We start from the raw sequence: 18,634 nt of genomic DNA, 5'->3' as shown, positions 1-18,634 counted from the left end.
AAAAAAAAAAAAAAAAAAAAAAAGATCTGGGAGGATCGAGACTCAAACACAGACTTCCTTGTTTCAAATTGATATTTTTATCCTAATATACTGTCGTCTAGATTAATGTTATATATACATATATCATAATTTACATCATCATGGTCCTAAATTTCTGTAGTACATCATGATATTTATTTGGCTATTCTGGAGAGATTAGTATGTATCTTCAAATTGGGTTTATGTAATATTAGGGGGACAATTCATTTAGGAACTTAATTATAATTGAAAGATTATTTATTCAGAAACTTGCCAACTGAAAATTTAGTATGAAATTCTAAAGTGTTTAACTTACAAATGCCTGTTGGTGACTATTCTGAGACAGAATTCAAATATGGTTATTAAAAGTTGTAAAAAAAAACTCAATCCTCATCATACTAAATGTTGTTAATTCCTCCCACTAAGCTTTTAGCAGAGTTATAGTAGATTCATTCCTATCTGTGTTTAAAATAAAATGACATCCTAGTTTATGAAGAGATTAAGTGAGCATGAGGTAATATAAAAAGAAAATAAAGTCTTCAACAGTCTATAAAATATTCAAACACTAAAAAATTACCCCTTTGAAACTGTGATGGCTATGACTTGGGCCCACACCCATATGCAGATCTCCTTCCATTTCTGGGCATAGGGGGACTACAAAAAAGCCATGTGACTAGTTTTGGCCAATGACATATGCAAGGGCATCAAAGCACCAATCTTTTGTGCATAAATCTTAACTGATGTAAAAGCATCAGTAAGATTCTCCAGTTGCCCCTTACTATGTTGTGGTGATCCTCGATGAGAATGTTGGATTCCCAGGGTCAACACAGTCTTTACTATTGAATAAACCACTTGAGAGACTCCTGCTCTGAAGATTCTCCCAGGTTCAGGATGAACTCTGACAGAGTTCATAACAAAGAACTCAGATGTTTCTGAGATACTGGAGTTATTTGTTATCATAGCATATAGCCTAGTCTATCTTGGCTAACACAGAAATATGTTTGTTTTTCTACCTTATATCTCCTAACAGCCTTCTAAGGCAAATTCCAGAAAATGATGACTTTCAACTCTACAGATTACCTGTACACAATGCAGGACCGATGTTTTAGGTGGTGCTGAAAGATGGTAAAGAATATGGATTGTGGAGGCAGACTGCCTGCCTTATAATTCCGCTTGACCACTTACTGGCCCTAAGATCGTGGGCAGCCAGTTTCCAAAACTGCAGTTTTCTCATATGTAAAATGTGGATAATAATTGTGTCCAAGATATCAGGTTGAAGGAAAAAATGATGTTATGAGGAAATGTTTTATATTCACGTAAAACCCTTAGAAGAGTGTTTAGAATAAAGTAAGCCCTTGATAAGGATTAGATAGCAAGCATCTTGCTGCCATGAACCCTGACCCACTTGAGGCACACATTGTTTTATTTAGCTGGTCTAAAATCCCTTTGCGTGGTTAGGATAATTGACAATTACATTATGAAATACAGGGAAATCATATCCATAGTCTAATAATAAAAGTATAGAAATGCTTTTATTAGAGAGAGTTTTAATGCACTCTTTAGAGATTCCATGGGGTAGATCTATTGCTACTTTCGGCTTTAGGGGTCAATGTTAAATAGATGAAATTCACAAGTGAAACACCAGTGTATGATAGTGACAAATTCAGGGTCAATGGCATAATTCTATGGAATCAGAACTTCTTAGGGAAAAGATCCAAAATAATAGTCTTTTAACATAGAGAAAAAAACTAAAAGGTGAAGCCACTGGTAAAATACATGAGAAAATGAGGCTTGCATTATTCAGCAGCTCATTCATTTTAGATGGTAGCTAAATTGCCTGAAATCCCTTTCATATTCTGCAAAGATCAAACACATTAAGAATGTCAAAACAACATTAGGTAACCCCTTTCAAGCGCCAAAATAACTGATCGAAACAAAGGAAAGATTTACAAAGTTTGGGGCTATGAAGAACACAATTAAGTGACGATACTGTGGAGAGAAAAAGCATGGTGAGTCATGCTGGCAGCACAAAATGCCAGCCCAATACTTATCAAGGGGAAAATTTTGGCAGAATATTGAAACTGAGGTCTGGAATTACTCCATTTGTAAATAAGTGTACTAATTCCTATGTTATGTATTAGTATTAGAGATAAGTTTGAGAAAGAAGTTAATATTAGTCTACCTATATTTGATGAGTCTAGAAGTTATAAATTATAAGCAACATTTCCTCCTTATTTTCCCTTTGTCTTTACACAATTCCATACCCCATGTCGGCTTAACCATATTTTAAAGATAGAGTTATTTGTAAAGCTTCTTTATATTACACTTCAGGATGTTTTTTCCCCAATAGATCAGAATGATAAATCCAAGTGCTTCAAATGAAATGACAGCTTTCATAATTGCTACTCCATGAAGATAAGACTAACTGCAGTTTTATATTCAACGCTACTGTGTGCCCTAATCATAGCATCACATCTGCCATTATTTCAGAATCATGTAACTTGAAGAATTTGAAAACTCCAAAATGTTTACTGTAAACATTTAAATGTGTCATAGCTACACGTTGACCCAGAAAATGTGATGTGATTTTGTGAAAATGTCTAGTAATTGTCTGATGCTGTGCACTTTATCTACTTTGGTGATATGGCTTTTTATAGAATTTATTGCTCATAAATCATTTCCCCACTTAGAAATCATCAGTATTTTATCAAAGTGCATTGCAATGTAATCTTTTGCTACAACTTAGAACATAGGTTATAGCAAGATGTGCTGCCGACAGAGAATTAGAAGCAAGAAACAAAATCGTCAGGATAATTACAAGACTCAGCATCGCATTATCACATACAATCCATGGAAAAAAATTCAGTCAAGGCAGTGATTCATGACTTGATCACACCATTCCTTGTGCAATTATATGCAGAACTACGCAGAGTTTTCTTCACAGAGCACCCAGAAAGAGCTATAATTAAACTTTGTAGATTCAAGGTCTTGTATAGTTTCAGAGACTGTGAGTAGCTGCTACTCCGGTCATGCTCATCTGTCCACAGAAAGCTATATCAACTGTATCGTATTCCTTTATTCATTGAATAATGAGGATGCAGTTATAATTCAAACACAGGATAATTTAGGTTAATTAAACCACTTCTGCTAATAGTAGATTCATTTCTTGCAATATTATTCAATGAATGAGGGAAGAAATGGATATAATAACATAAATTGGAAGAGTGAAAAATTTCTGGTTTTGTATGCCCTTGTATTTTTGTGAAGATATTTTTAGATTTGGCTTAAGCATGACCTTAAAAATGTGTTTTATTTCCCTTTATAATTGCTACAGCTATTGGTGGGTGAAAGATAACTTTGGTCAATGTTTTATTTTCTTTTCACCTTTTCATCAGGGCGGGGCGTAAGAATACACACAAACTCCAAAATGGGAAAGATGCTTTGTCTAAAAGTTACAAAAAAAAAAAAAAAAAAAAAAAAAAACCCTGTGTATTCCAATTTAATTAATGAGTAACCATGCCTTTTGAAATATGCCCCATTTTACAGTATGAATGGAGATTATCATAAGAAGTGTATTACCATTTTACATTTTGTGGAAACGTCACCTTCAAAGGAGTATGAATGCTGGCTCTGTGGTAAACACTATGTGTAAATAAAAGTGTTCAAATGCACATTGTTACCAAAATGCAGTCTCAAGTATTTGAGGAAAACACTTCTGTTTACGGTCTTTAGGAAGAGGAAGTATGTACTCTATTTTATGAGGATTTAATGGATGATGTGTAGAGCTTGCACTTCAACATTTACATTTTGAAAGCAATGTTGGCTGATTACAAAAACTGTGCTGCCACTTATGACATTTTAATTATAAGTTTGCAGGCAAATATTATGATGCTTTATGTTAATTGCTTTCTGTTTTACAAGTTTGTATATATGTAAAACTATAACTAAGTTCCAATGAATGTGGCAATATTATCACTTGGGCAAGAAAACATATTAGTACAATATATTCCATGCATTAATAAAAAGTGAAATAGCATGGAGTAAATAAATTCAAAATAAGTCCAAAGACTGCTGTAACCTAACATTACATGTTGATTATGAATAAGCTAAATAAAAGAGTAAGATCCTTATTAGCAAGGTCGAAACTATAACATTTGGGGGATAACTTGGATTTCTAAGCCAGTAGTTAATTATTTATGTGTTGAATAAAAACAAATGTAGTTTTGGTATATGTCACCAATCACACAGAAAAATATGGTCTTTCATGGAGAAGGTCTGCCTATACTTAGAGAAAGAGAAATGGATTTGGAATTCTGCGATTGTTTCTAGGTGTCTGGCTCAATGTCTTTACTCAACCAACTTGAATGTTTCAATTTATTCATCTTGCTTTATTGCAAGGAAATTATCTGTTCTGTGGGTGATGTGTCGTTGCTAGAAAGCTCTACCTTGGGATCAGATTTGGATCCCAGACATTGAAAAGTGTCACAGTATTAAATTATAGGTTGATTATTAGGTCACAGTAACTGGTGGAAGACAAAAGATGAGTTGAAGAAAGACAACTACATGTCTTCTACAACTGTGTATAATATTGAACGGTCTGGCTCTTGATAGACATGTGAAACGAAGTAATTATTTAACCCTAGAAATATGATAAAACCCTGGCTTTATTTATATCAAGACTAAATGCATGCATTAAAAAGTTAAGAACACATTATTTTGGTATTTAATAAGTCTATTATTTATTTACCTGGCTCATATCTATTAAACTTCTTAATAATACAGATACCAATTTTAGATTATGGCCTTTCTTGATTATGGATCTATGTTTTGTAACTTTCCGATTATTATATGTCTGATTATTTTGCTTTCATTATCTTCATGTCCAACATCTACGAAACATAATGCTGAGTAAATATTTAACATGACATTCTGTTTTTTTACCCATTTGATTGTCCCTTCAAAAAATAAGGCCTATTTTCTTTCTGTATTCCATCTAAAATATATAATCATTTTTAATAGGAAGCTGTCAAAAACACTATTTAAATTACCATGATCTAGCTTGAAAAAGGCAAGAAAGAAATATGATTGAAGGCTACCTCCCTGTGCAAATATTACAATTTTGAGAGCAAAAGCCAAATATTCATAAAAGCCATCGGATTCTGTATCAAGTTGTGCAGTAAATACATGTCCACAAAAGATGACTCCCTCTACTCTTACCACTAAATGAACCAATTTTGTTTTCAGGAACCTGTCCTCATCATAACTCCAGGGGAGAGAAACTCATTTCCAGCTCCAGGACAAAATATCTCATCAATTGAAATGAATGCAATTGGAAGTTAAATTTGGCCCATGTGTGGGTAAAGTTTCTTAAGCTGGTAGATAAGACTGAAGAGGAGGACTTTTATTTGATGTTAGAAGGAAAGATTCCTTCTCTTTCTTTTAGAGGACAGCAACAGCCCATGGTATCTTTCAACTCTGAGGGGGAAAAACTTATGCCCAATGCTGAACACATCCTGATACCAGAAGCATTCAGATTTCCCCCTATAATTCTCCTATAAATGTGGGTTCACTTGGGGAGGCAAAGAGTTTGCTAACGCAGGAGGCAAAACACCCTACAGCCTCAATGTAATAGTTTAGGGTACATCCTGGAAGAATGCTGAGTATGAAGAGGGCTTGGCAACACAGGGAGAGTTCAACAGAAGGCTCTTGAAGTACCAAATGGAAATATAAAATATGTAGTGTGTAAATTTCTATTTATGATGTGGAATATGATATTTCATTTCAAAAATTCTGATATACACTCACTGTAACTTCTCCAAACTCTATCAGATTTGCTGCCCATTTTGAGGAATGTTAAATGAGATTAAATGAACCACTACTTCAGTTTAATTCTGAGGAACATTTGGTTTTGTCATTATTTACTATTGTTTATTGATTTAACAGTATTTCCACAGACCAAAGTATTTTATTACATATATAGCTGAGCATGTAATTCATAATTGTATAATATAGAAAATAAACTTCTTGGTATTGGCCTCAGCATTTAATAATGAAAAACTAATGACAAACATCTTTAGAAAAAAATAATAAAATAGTCCTTCAGTATTAAAATTTCCTAGTAAAAAGCATTAGATCAAAGTTAAGAATATGACATGTTAATGCATAGATGACTTAGGCATAAATAAAATGAATCAAATCCCAGCTCTTATAGTAAATCAAAATAGGTGAAATCTGCAGGTTCACAGTTTGTCATAGGTCAATTGCAAAAACAATGCATTCGTATTTTCATCATTCTGAGGTTTTAATGATACAACATTTAAAATAATGCATACCCAGGATATAAGCAATGTGCTGCATACTTACCAGGTGATTTTTATGCCACTTTGCTGAATGCAGGATTAATATATTTGGGCTTTTTATTGCTTGAGTAGAAAGTGCTCGTTACTTATTATTTTATGTTTATAATATAGAAAATTAAAAAAAACATTTTTTTTTTTAATGGCATACATCACACGGTTGTAGTGGTTGATTTCCTCAAGATCGTCTTCTGTGGTTTTGGTGCAGTGGGAGGAGGCACAGTTGCAGGTCTGACAGGGGGGAAGCTGTTACTGTGGCTTATTCCCATTCCCCCATTTTCTAGTGGGAAAGGAGTGAGATGGGGTGGAGGAGGGAGGGGAGGGCCTTGGTGAGGAATCTTTCCTGGTGGGTGGACAGGTTCGCTGTGTAAGTGGACCTCCCTGTTTTTTATGTTATACCGGGTATCACAGTCAGGACAATAGCCATGGTACTGTACTTTTTCATTAAACCGAACTCGTTCTCGAGGCCCTGCCTGGGGACATCTGTCTTTTTCAGGTCTATGCATCAGAGGCTGGACTGGAGCCTTGTCCAAGTTACTGTTGGGTATGCAGCAGATATCTCCATTTGGAATTTTGTTAGGTCCACCTGGTAAGCCTCCATTTCGTAGAAGGGTGCCATTGGTCTTTACGGGATTGGCAGTTGGAACCACCCTTTTGGGGTCTTCACACTTCACAGGTGTCAACCGTGGAGGAGGTGGTGGAGGGTTTGGCTTTCTCAGGACCGTGAGGATAGCAGATGGGTGTGCTGGGGGTTTAATAAGAGGTGCATTAGCCTGCACTTTGATCTTCTCTAGGCTGGAGGCTGTTGTGCCACTTGAGCTACTATTCAGCGTGTCCGTTTTGGAGCTGTCAGTCATCTCATCCTCCAGCTGTAGGTCAGAGGTCAGGGTGTCAATCTGGTCAACCACCTAGTGGAAAGGACAAGGTAATTGTTTTGAAGAATGACCCAAACAAAGTATACTAGAAACAATGTCTTTTTGTCTAGGGGAAATCTGCTATGGAAGCTTTAACTGATATTGAACTGAGCATTCCATCGCTGTTTGATGTTTTCAGTCAATAAATTTACAGAATAGTGACCACCACACAGAGGACCAACTGTTTGATAACATAATTTCACATGCCTAGAACATAACATATGATTTATATATGCATTCTATTTCTGACTCTGATATACCCACCCATAGAATATGAAACCTGATGCAGAAATATAACTGATGTTTTAAAATAATCAGAGAGTGCTTCCCTTCTGCTTAACACGTAGAAAGCTGTAGGAGAACATTGCTTCCAATCTTGAAATAAGAAAAAAAAGATCATCTGCAAAATCATAACTTTTCTTGAGACCAACAGAGATCTGACCTCACAAGGCAACCAAATGCACTGATCTGTCAAGAGTTTCAAGCCCTCTGAGGATATACAGAAGACATCAACTGTTCAACCTTTAGAAAATCACAGGAAAAAAAGCAGCAACCATCAGAGTGGGTAAAGAAAACAACTAAAACTTTGATGACTAATTAAAGGTTGAATATGTGCTATTATGACAATTTAGACTCCTGGGAAGTCTCAGACACAGTGTCATCTGTACTCACTCATGGCCTCCTTTTTACAGACCTCTCAGGCTGAGAGGAGAAAAGAGATGGAAGAGAGCCCCTGCTGGGCACACAGGCACAAAACCCCATCCACTTCTCAGACTGTTCTCCCTTATGAAGCAGAACCTTTACTGGTGCGTTAGCAAGAAACCCTCCAACCTGTAAGATGCAGGCAATGATCTTTTGCTTCTGAGAGAGGGTAGAAGCAAAAGCTGTCTCACCTTCCAGAAAGGGAAAGGAAATTATTTGGGCCCAGGACACTAAACTAATAAAAAGCAGACGTTTACTATCACTGGGGGAATGACAGGAAGTCACATCAGTCAAGGGCTACTACAGGCACCAGGCAGAGGAGCCAGGGACTCAGATAAGGCTGGCAGAGGCATCAGAGCATAAGGCAGGTCATCACCCATGTTAAGGAGAGAGGTTGTGAAGACAGGAACATTGAATGGAAGTATCTTAGACAATGCAGTTCTAAGGAGAGTTTGGCAAGGATACTGGGGAGTCTGACATCTCCCATAACAGGGCTACCTTAGTGTCTCTGCCCTGTTCAGTCATTGGCTGGGAGCAGCAGTGTGGTCACTGCTCAAATGCTAGCTTTCAGAGTACAGCATCAGGGTCCTCAGTCATTTACACTCTGCATTCAGAGGTCTTGGAGGCTATTCTCATAGCCACCATATATGCACTGTTATACATATATGAGAATGGAAAAGTTAATGGGCTGTTTTAAAAATAGTTTATGTAAGGAGACAGTTCCTTCATTTCACACATTTCCATCCATTTATTCCATATGGAGATTGTTCCCTCCTCTTTTACTTAGGTCTAAGTTTAATCAACTGTGAAGTTGGCTCTTTGTCACATGGTGGCAGGATTGGGCTCCAAATGAAAACACCAAAAGCATCTAGATGTTGGACAGGATATAGACTTTACCTCTTCCCAACGAGACTCTTAAGTGATTGATTCCAGCAGGCAGGTAAATGCCACCAGGGTTCAGTCTTTGCATATCTCAAAGGCCTGCAAACTCAGCAGTTTCAAAACATTCAACAGATATAATAAATTCCACAAATTTTTTCTAGTATTTTCTAGTTTAGCAAATGACAGTACAAACCTCACATCTGAATAATCAGAAATCCGGAAACTATATTGGATACCATCGTTTCACTCGCCTTCTGGTCAGGAGAACAAGTCCTTCTATTTTAGCTCCTAAATAATGAATCTTAAATCCATTCACTTTCCTCCATTTTCACTTCTGTCATCCTATTCTGAGCCTCTATGATTTGCCATATGGACTATCTAAAGCCACTTTACTTCCTTTTTCATTTCAGTAGTCTCAATGACTTTTCTTTTCTTTTCTTTTTTTTTTTTTTTTTGAGGCAGAAATGTGCTTTTGTTAACTCCCCATTTAAATCCTTTATATGTCTGCTCATTTCTCCTGTGATAAAGATTAATTCTTAAGACAGACTTCAGGATTCTGCACGGTCTCACTCAGTGGAATACTGCTGTTTATCAACTGGCTCTTGGCAGTGTAAGGAAGTCTTCATTCGAAAGGTTTTGTGGAAAATCCCACTGTGGTTGATTTCAGGTTAGTAATGCGACATTACTGAATCTGAGGTTGGGAATAAATGTACAGTAGCACACAATTAAAAAGTATACTATATATAAACTCAGGAGCACAAATAATAGTGAACTGCAGTAAAATAATTTAAAATAACAGGGAACAATTAGAAAACTTTTGTTTTTAAGGTAATTAGTTTAATTAGTTTATACAGTTTCACTTTTTTTTTTTTTTCTTTTTTGAGACAGAGTATCACACTGTCGCCCAGGCTGGAGTGCAGTGATGCGATCTCAGTTCACTGCAACCTCCATCTCTCGGGTTCAAGTAATTCTCCCACCTCAGCCTCCCAAGTAGCTGGGATTACAGATGTCCGCCACCACACGCAGCTAATTTTTTTGTATTTTTACAAAATACAAAAAGAGACAGGGTTTCAGTATGTTGGCCAGGCTGGTCTCGAACGCATATCTCATGATCCACTCGCTTCGGCCCAGTTTCACTTTTAATAACTGTTATGTTTAACAACCAACCAGCTCACAAAATTTTAAAAAATATGATTGGCTTTTTAGCTAGTATGAATCGGTTCCAGTCACCGTCTCATGCTCCTAAATAACTTTCAATCCTCAACTCTGTATTTCTGCTCCTGCCACACAGAATGTTTGCACAAAACATTATTTCTTCTTGAAATGCTCTTCCTTCTTCTCTTAGTCTAGTTAACTCTGACACATCCTTACAATTTTTCCTATTGCATTCTAAAGGCTTAACATAACAACCGGCATTAATTAGGGGCTCAGCAAGGATTTGTTAAGTAAATGCTCCGAGGGCTATTTCTTCAGTTTAAGTGTGAGCAAAAGGCATTTTCCTTCCGATTTGATTTTTGGAAGTGGTTGTTACTTCAAAACTTGCTCAGTTATTCTAGAAGAAAATGGGAAGAAAAGAATGTATCCATGAATGACCACCGAGTTGGTTGCATATTCACCAGCTCTGTCTAGAAACTAAAGTGAAAGGCTGTCTGAACAATGTGAGAGGTAGACAGACAGTCTTGGCTCATAGGTCCCTGTCCTATTTCACCTGGAGGTTATCTACCCCACACTTTTATTGTAGTAAATTCTGCAGCAAAGGAGAGAAAACATGTCTTTTATGAGAGAAGTGAAGTTGATTTTCAGGATGAATAAATGCCACCTCAGTTCCTGCTTGTTTTACGCTTCCTACCTGGTTTCAGTCTCTATGTTGTTATGTCCCGAGTGTCTATAAAATTCCAAGAGAATAAAAAACAAAACACTGCTTTCATGAAGTAGGGAATCCAGTGGAAAGGCCTGACTTTGACTAGATCCTCAAACAAGTAACTGTAAAAGTGCAACTAGCTCAGGTACTCTGAAGAATATAAGATGTTATAAGGGAAGAGGAAGACCCCATCAGAAAGGTCAGTGAAGCATTCTGTAAGGATGAGTTGGAGCTTACTGGCAGAAGAGTGGTTCAAGCAGTCTGCTCAGGAAGGAGCCTCATAAAGGCCCTCTGACAGAAGAGATCACCTGAGTGTGACTGATTTAAAGACTGTTTTGGCTCAAGGGTACTGTGAGAGATGAGGTTGGAGAGTTAGGTAGCAGCTATCCTGTGAGAGCCTTTGAGATGATGTGATAAAGTACCACATATTTTTCTTTTAAAGAGTTGCAGAAGTGAGAGGAGTATTCAAACAGACAATGAATTAGTACTTTCAGAACTGAAGTGTCCTCTAGTTAAAGTGTACAGAGTTTCAAACAAGAAAATATTAACAAACTCTCACCCAGATCTACCATAGTGAAACTAGAGAACACTGAAAAACAATGATAAAAGTTTTACAACAACAAAAACGGGAACACCAAATATTTATAGAATAACAAAAATTAGGCTGACAGATTTTCACACAAGTAACAGTGGTCCCAAGATAATTTAGAAATAGTTTCATACTGAAAAAGTAATTGGGAATGTTAATATAGTTTAACTGATACAGAAGTGAGAGAAATAGACATTTTTAGACAACAAAGACTGAGAGAGTATTGCTCTTCTAGCTCAGTATTGAAAGTATTGATAAATGAAAATTCAGTGAAAGGTAAATAATCAGAAGGAAGAACTGGAATGCAAGAAGCATAGATAAACAAAGGTACTGGTAAACAAGTAAGTCAAGTTATGCATTGATTACAGAACATAATATATTAGTGACTAATTTGGGATGGGGTAAGAAAAATGGGAAGCTAAAATACTAGGAAAAAGAACATGTCTGATTGTAGGACAATCAGAATTAAACTATTTAAGGTCATTGTCTTTGTTGTGTGTGTGAGGAAAATTATTATCTATCTGATACTGATTAACTTTAATAAGTCAAAAGTGCAGGTGCAAATTTTAGAGAAACTATTGAAATAACAGATATAAAATTATCACTTCCAAAATAAATAAGAAATTAAAAGTGAATAAAGGAAATTCAATAAATCTAAAAAGGCAGAGAATAAGAAATCTTAAATTTTATCACAACAAAAAGCACTGTAAATGAAAGTTGCTCTATAATAGAATAAGTGATGCCAATACATTTGTAATCACAAGAGTGTAAATAGATTAAAATAATGGATAAAAGTAGTGATTGCTGTCAAAAAGAGACACAGAAAGACAATATAAAGTTATAGAAATAAGATACATCAGGCAAATATCCAAATGCAACCTGATGCAGCCATATTAATTCCAAGCACAAAACTTAGCCCAAATCTTTCTTAAGCAAAGCAACAGTATAGTATCGATACCAACTCAGGTGAATAAATAAAACATAATTTAGAGTTCATGTTCATGTGTACACACATATATGAGTGGAAAAAAGATTATGAAGTAGCAATTCACATCAAGTGAATACAAATTTCCAAACACCAATAACCACACACTCAGTCTTACTAGTAATTGAGGTCATGCAAACTTGAAAAAACAACATAACATTTCTAACTCAATGATTTGGTAACAATGAAACAACCTGATAATCAGTTGTTGCTGATGATCAGTTGTTGGTGATGATCAGTTGTTGGTGATGATCAGTTGTTGGTGATGATGTGTATAATTGGAACTTATACATTGTCAGTGCAAATGTAAATTCAGTCAGTTCAGACAACTTTTAAAGAATATCTTATAAATTGAATAAGGTACATACTTTGTGGCAATTCTACTAGGAACACAGCCTCGACTATGCCAGGGAAAGTCCGATAGATGCTCACGGGGTTGAAAATACACAAGGATATTCCCTGTAGGTTTTTCATTTTTGTTATGGCAAGAAATCTGAAACAACCTAAATATCTATTGAAAAGTGATTGTGTTAGCAAATATACAGCAGTTAAAAAGAATTAACGAGTGCTATATGTATCAGCGGAGATAAATCTCGAAAACCTAATGTTGAATATTTCAACAAATAATAAAAAAAAATATATTCAGTAGATATATCTTGTTTAGGCATAGAAGCACAGGTAGTTTAGTCAATACATAGAAATAGATAATACACATCAAATTCAGAGAAGGAGAAACAGGAACAAATGAGGGAAATCATCAGCTACATAATACCAATATTTTATTGCTTTTAAAAGGATATAAAGTCATTCTGAGAAAATGTTAACATGTGTTAAATAAATTTTATTGTGGATATTTAAGGTACACATAGGTTATAAAATGCATATACAGTGAAGTGGTTTCTACAGTGGAATGAATGAGCATCTCCATCATCTCACACAGTTACCCATTTCTCCCCAACAAGAGAGCTATAATCTACTCATTTAGTAAAAATCCTAAATACAATACAATATTGTTAACTATAGCCCTCATACTGTACATTAAATCTTTCAACGTATTCATCCTACATATTTGCTATTTCGTATCCTTTGACTTACATTTCCCCATTCCCTGACCCCCAACTCAGACCATGGTAACCACTGATTTTGTTGTTATTGTTTTAGATTCCACATATAAGTAAGATCATGCAATATTTTTCTTTCTGTAGCTGGCTTATTTCATTTAGCGTAATGTCTTCCAAGTCCATCCATGTTGTGGCAAAGGGCAGGGTTTCTTCCTCTTTCTCTTAAGGTTGAATAGTAAATATTTAACATTAGCTAAATGATTTAGAAAGAAATAGAATAAGTAAACCTTACAGATGCTATGTGGAAAACATACTAAAGGGTGCTGCATTTTATTTACTTAACCAATTAGATTTTATTACAGCCAAGTGAGAAGTAAATAAACCACCTAGCAAAGGAATCCACTATATCCTTATAATTGCACACCTCTGTTTTGCTTAAGGTATTTCAAAGTATGAAATTGCACCTAAAGGAATAGTAACCACAGGCATGATAGAAATTAAAGAAAAAACAAAATGAAAGAAAGTAGGACTGAAGGGATAGATTTTTTGCAGACAATTGGAGGTGAGAAGATAGCATGGCATCAATCACAAATCTGGGAACATCCACATGTAAACATCAGGTATCCAGAAAAAATGTATCTCAATCTTGAAATTGAGTCATTTGTCCAAATAATTGTGGCTAGTCGGGTCTGTGAGGGACTCGGTTAATCACAGTGAAACAAAGAGAGTTTTAAAACAAGAATAATGGCAGAAGTTGTGTTTGAAAATCCCAGGAGGTTTTTAAAACCATGTATAAAAAGGAAGCTATAGTAGACTGGAATAATTAAGAATAGTGATAAATATGAGTTAGGAATCACATGAGCTCAGTATTTTCACATATGGAGAAATACATCTAATTAATTTTGAAACAGAAAAGCAGATTTAGAAGAAATTAAATAATTATATAATTTAAGTTATTTGTGGAAATCCAAATTCAGTTTATATTACTTCTACAAATCTTAAACTACAATGAATAAGGGTAATGGCACCATAGAGGTATCATTAGAGTGGAATTCAGATGTCCTAGCTACAGCAATTAGATAAGAGAAAGAAATAAAGGGAATCCAAATTGGAAAATAAGAAGTTAAATTAACTTTCTTTGTGGATGATATGATCTTATATTTAGAAAAGAGTAGAGACTCCACCAAAACACTATTAGAATTGGTAAACAAATTCAGCAAAGTAGCAAGATAAGAAAACTATTAGTAGCTCCTTTTCCTATGCTCCCACTGTGTTTTGTCCTTTTAATACTACAATTGCCTTAATGTATTAGGACTGTCTATTTATGTGTATTCCCCCAGAACATATAAGCATGTGTTTCCATCTTTTATCCCTGGCAGAGAGCACAGTGACTGCACATAGTAAGAATTCACTAAGAATTTGTCTAGTGAGGGAATTGAATAAATATAGACACTATGAAAAAAGTCATTTATTGCCAATATTTCCATGCTACTTCAGCTTTCCATGGTTGGGTCTGATTTTCACCATCTTTAATCCCTCCAATTCCAGATGGCCCAGAAAGACATATAAAATGGATTAGACAGAGAAAAATACAGAATTGGTGAGACTTGGTGAGCTCTCTTCCTATTTTGCCTAACTCATAAAGCTTTGCTCCAAAGCTTGACACAAAAAGCAGTTGAGTCCAACTCCAAAACAACTAAAAGAGTTTAAGTATATATTTTTCTTCAAATAAATTTCCATATAGCACTAAGTGTATTTAGAACCTAAATCTTACTTATATTGTTTAATAAAAAAAAATATATAATTCAATTGCCTTAAGAACAAAACAAAATGTAAACCTCTTTCAATTTGAGTGAATCTTTAGCTCCTCCTTGTCAACAATTCTCAACCACAAGAATTTTCAATGACAAACTTAATGGAGAGAAATAAGAAACTTAACCCTGACTGAAACCTTTCCACGAACATTTATAGATTCCTGTAAAATCTTTAAGATTGACTTATAAAAACAATGACATTTTAAATATGGTGGCATTATCAGCAAAGAACTGAAGAGAGAAATTAATGGGAGCTATAGGAATTTCCAACAAGAGAAGGAGACAGGTAAAAACACTACCTTCCCATAACGATTTGATCTTTCTCAGTAGCTGAGTCCAAATGCTGGTGGGTAAAAGAACTGTGTCCAACACAGGCACAATACATAGGATAGCAACTGGCATATCCTTCTCTGGAAGAGCCCTGATATAAGCCTAACAGAGGCGAGGCAGGAAGTGGTGGAGTCAACAGTGAGGATATTCCAGCAAGGACACAGCACAGGAAGGCCACTTTGCCCTGAGTTCATAGTCACCGCACACACACTTCATATAAAATGTGAAAAATCTCTACCCACCTGTCCTAATGATCTACTGACAGGATGAAAATAAGCACTTCATTATACAGCCTACAACTCTGTATTCTGCTGCTAGATCACAGTATTTCTGATAGACTGTATATGAATTAATATGTGTGAATAAACCCTGTAGTTATCTTCTGAAAGGTAAAATTATATTGAATTCTACTTGCGTTAGAAACAATGTCATAAATGGAAACGTTTACATTATCTCACAATTTGGTTAACTTCTCTTTGTATTTATTTACGTAGAATAATCTATAAAAACTTTAAAATTAGGAGTGACTTGGGCCTCTTTTGACTTCTGAAAATGTTCAACGTCCAGTATGAAAAAGTTGCTCAGATCTTCACTAAATGCTTGTTTCCAAAGGGAAGACTAGAACTGCATTGGGTTCCTAGGCCTGTCTTTGGATTTCTAGAGGAATCACATTTCATTAACAATATTATTGTTTCTTACAGATGAGGCCAATCAGCTGCTGACATAGTTCCACATTGTTCCTAAGTTCTTATCCCCTAAAGCAACTAAGCATGTCTCTCTTTGCAGTCTGAAACATCTCAAGCACCATAATTGTATTATTTAACTCTTTCTTTTTTTCCTTGATATATTTGAAAAATCCAGAGTAAGTTAGACGGTCTTGATGTTGTCAGAGACCCAAGGTCTGTGTAACTTTCTGCTCTGCTATACCAAGGCGGTGGGCTCCATTATCATGTCCAAATTGAGGACTGGGGCCCTGCCTTCATATATACATTTCAAGAGGTAGAATGAAAAAGGGTGGGGAAGTCATAACTACTCTTTTTTAAGGAGATGTTTTAGAAGCAATACATTTTATTTGCTGACATCTCACCAGTCAAAATAAAGTCATCTTGATACACGGATACTGGGGAATGTAGACATTTATCTGGGATATGGTTCTTCTACAAAATAAAGAAGAAAGGATATTCCAAAGCAACAAGCTTTCTCTGAAAGAGATACTAAAACAAACACACAGTGACAATAAATATACACACCCACACAAAGGTACACGTCTAATCATACTGTCAGAAGGTAAATATGGAGGATATATACTTAAAATGTTTACTAAGTATATAACATTTTTTTTGCAAGTTTTTTTTTTTGTGCAAGTTTTCTGGAAACAGAGTCAGGTGCATTTTTGGGAGGTGTGTTGTTTCCTTTCGTAATATGTATATAAGTGGCAACTTACATCCTGTTCTCTGGAAATAAACCAGATTTTAAAATAGACAACAATCATTATTCATAGTTCAGCCTGATAAATTAAGTATTTACTGCCTAATACTTTTTGTCAAAAGCAAGTAAAACTATAATGCGATTTGTCTTATTTTTCTGTGTTCAATTGGATTCAATTAATATTTATTGTGCAAGTACTATTCATCTGGTAATATGTAAGATACTGAGGATAAAAAAATAAGTTTCTAGTTTAAATGAGACTGACCATATGTACTTCATGTCTTCCTCCTCAGATCATCTTTAAATGAGAGTAAAGAAGTAAGTATAGTAATAAACTCAGAAAACTTTGAGAAAAAAGTGAAATCTAACCAGAGATTTTTATAAATATGTAGGTGAATTAATAAAAAAGGTGGAAAAAGCACTGATGACATCCCAGAAGAATTTCAAATTTTAAAGTGGAATATAGAAAAATTGGAAGAGATAAGTAATACAAAAGTTAGAGTGGGGCATTGTTGAATCACTGTATTTCACAAGAACACATTGTGTCTAATGGCCCCATATTCTTTCACATTCAACACAATTGTAACAACATAGTAACAGCTAATAACCTTAAGAAAAAAACTGAAATCCTTGCTATAAAAATATGAAACAATGTCTCTGGATAAGAATGCTCTGAGTATGGTTAACAGCAGTTCGGAATAAAGCTCTTAATTTTTTCCATTGGGAAAGTCATAAAGATGGAGTCACAACATCCAGCCATTTGCTCTTGCTCCATGTATGGGAAGATTCTAAAACATCTATATTATAAGACATATGACTAAGTTTCATGAGATTTTTGAGATAAGCAACAACACAAAACAGAAGGATCAAAATGAATGAATTGATCAATGTTGAAGATGAAGCTGCCATTATTAGTGAACTAAATAGAACTTTGTAGTAAATCTAATTAATCTGTTTAGAGATGCTTGAAAATGTACTGCAGTTATAAAATAATAACATGTAAAAATAAGCAATCATAAAATAAAAAATTTGAATATAAAACAAATGCTAAATTTAAAAAATATTAATAGGCTGAAAGATAAAAAAACTTAGAAATATTATCAAATATAAAGCAAATATATATTTTAAAACTACAAGAAAAAAGTTAAAAGACATAGAGCATAAAGATCAATATTGGAGCTTCAATAACTGATTAAGAAGTTCCAGAAACAGAAAAAGAGAAAATGTGAGATGGTAATAATAAAATAAATAATGGAAGAATAAAGATTTCATGGCTGACAACAGAAATGGAGCTTCAAATGTAAAGGACCAATTGAATGCTGATAAGAATGATTGAAAAATAAAGAAAAGTCAATTTCAAGACACTCAGAAAAAATACAACTCACATGATCAATACAGTTTATTCAGGAGGAACAGACAGTCAAAGACATTTTACCAGTAACTTCAAAAGTTCCAGGAGAAATTATTTCAACCCCAGTTTTAATTCCTGGCTAAATTAATAATTTTGTAAAAGTAAATTAAAATATTTTTAGATATTAAGGACAAAGACACTTACTTCCTTCACATCCATTCTTTAAAAGTTAATTAAGAGGATATTCTGGCACAATAAAAATGGAATCCAAGAAAGATGAGATGCATAGGATCCAAGAAACATTACATTTAACCCAGCCATTTTTTTTTTTTTTTTTTTTTTT

At 34.8% G+C, this 18,634-nt stretch overlaps 1 protein-coding gene across 9 annotated transcripts in view; it reads right to left on the bottom strand.

The window, feature by feature from the left end:
* PRR16 (proline rich 16) overlaps positions 1-18,634 on the bottom strand; it is a 328,082-nt gene that overhangs the window by 101,230 nt on the left and 208,218 nt on the right. For 6 of the 9 annotated variants that reach the window (XM_017877055.1, XM_017877058.1, XM_017877057.1 and 3 more), the window contains one exon: positions 5,925-7,282. In XM_017877055.1, coding sequence (XP_017732544.1) covers positions 6,527-7,282 — 756 coding nt within the window. In that variant the 3' untranslated portion in view covers positions 5,925-6,526. Of the gene's footprint in view, positions 1-5,919; positions 7,283-18,634 lie in introns of those variants that run through there. The other 3 variants (XR_001886552.1, XR_001886551.1, XM_017877054.1) reach the window with 2 other exon arrangements.

This window comes from Rhinopithecus bieti, unplaced genomic scaffold, assembly GCF_001698545.2.
Source record: "Rhinopithecus bieti isolate Rb0 unplaced genomic scaffold, ASM169854v2 scaffold_10379, whole genome shotgun sequence".
NCBI lineage: Eukaryota > Metazoa > Chordata > Mammalia > Primates > Cercopithecidae > Rhinopithecus > Rhinopithecus bieti.
This window is presented reverse-complemented; position numbering and strand designations above follow the sequence as displayed.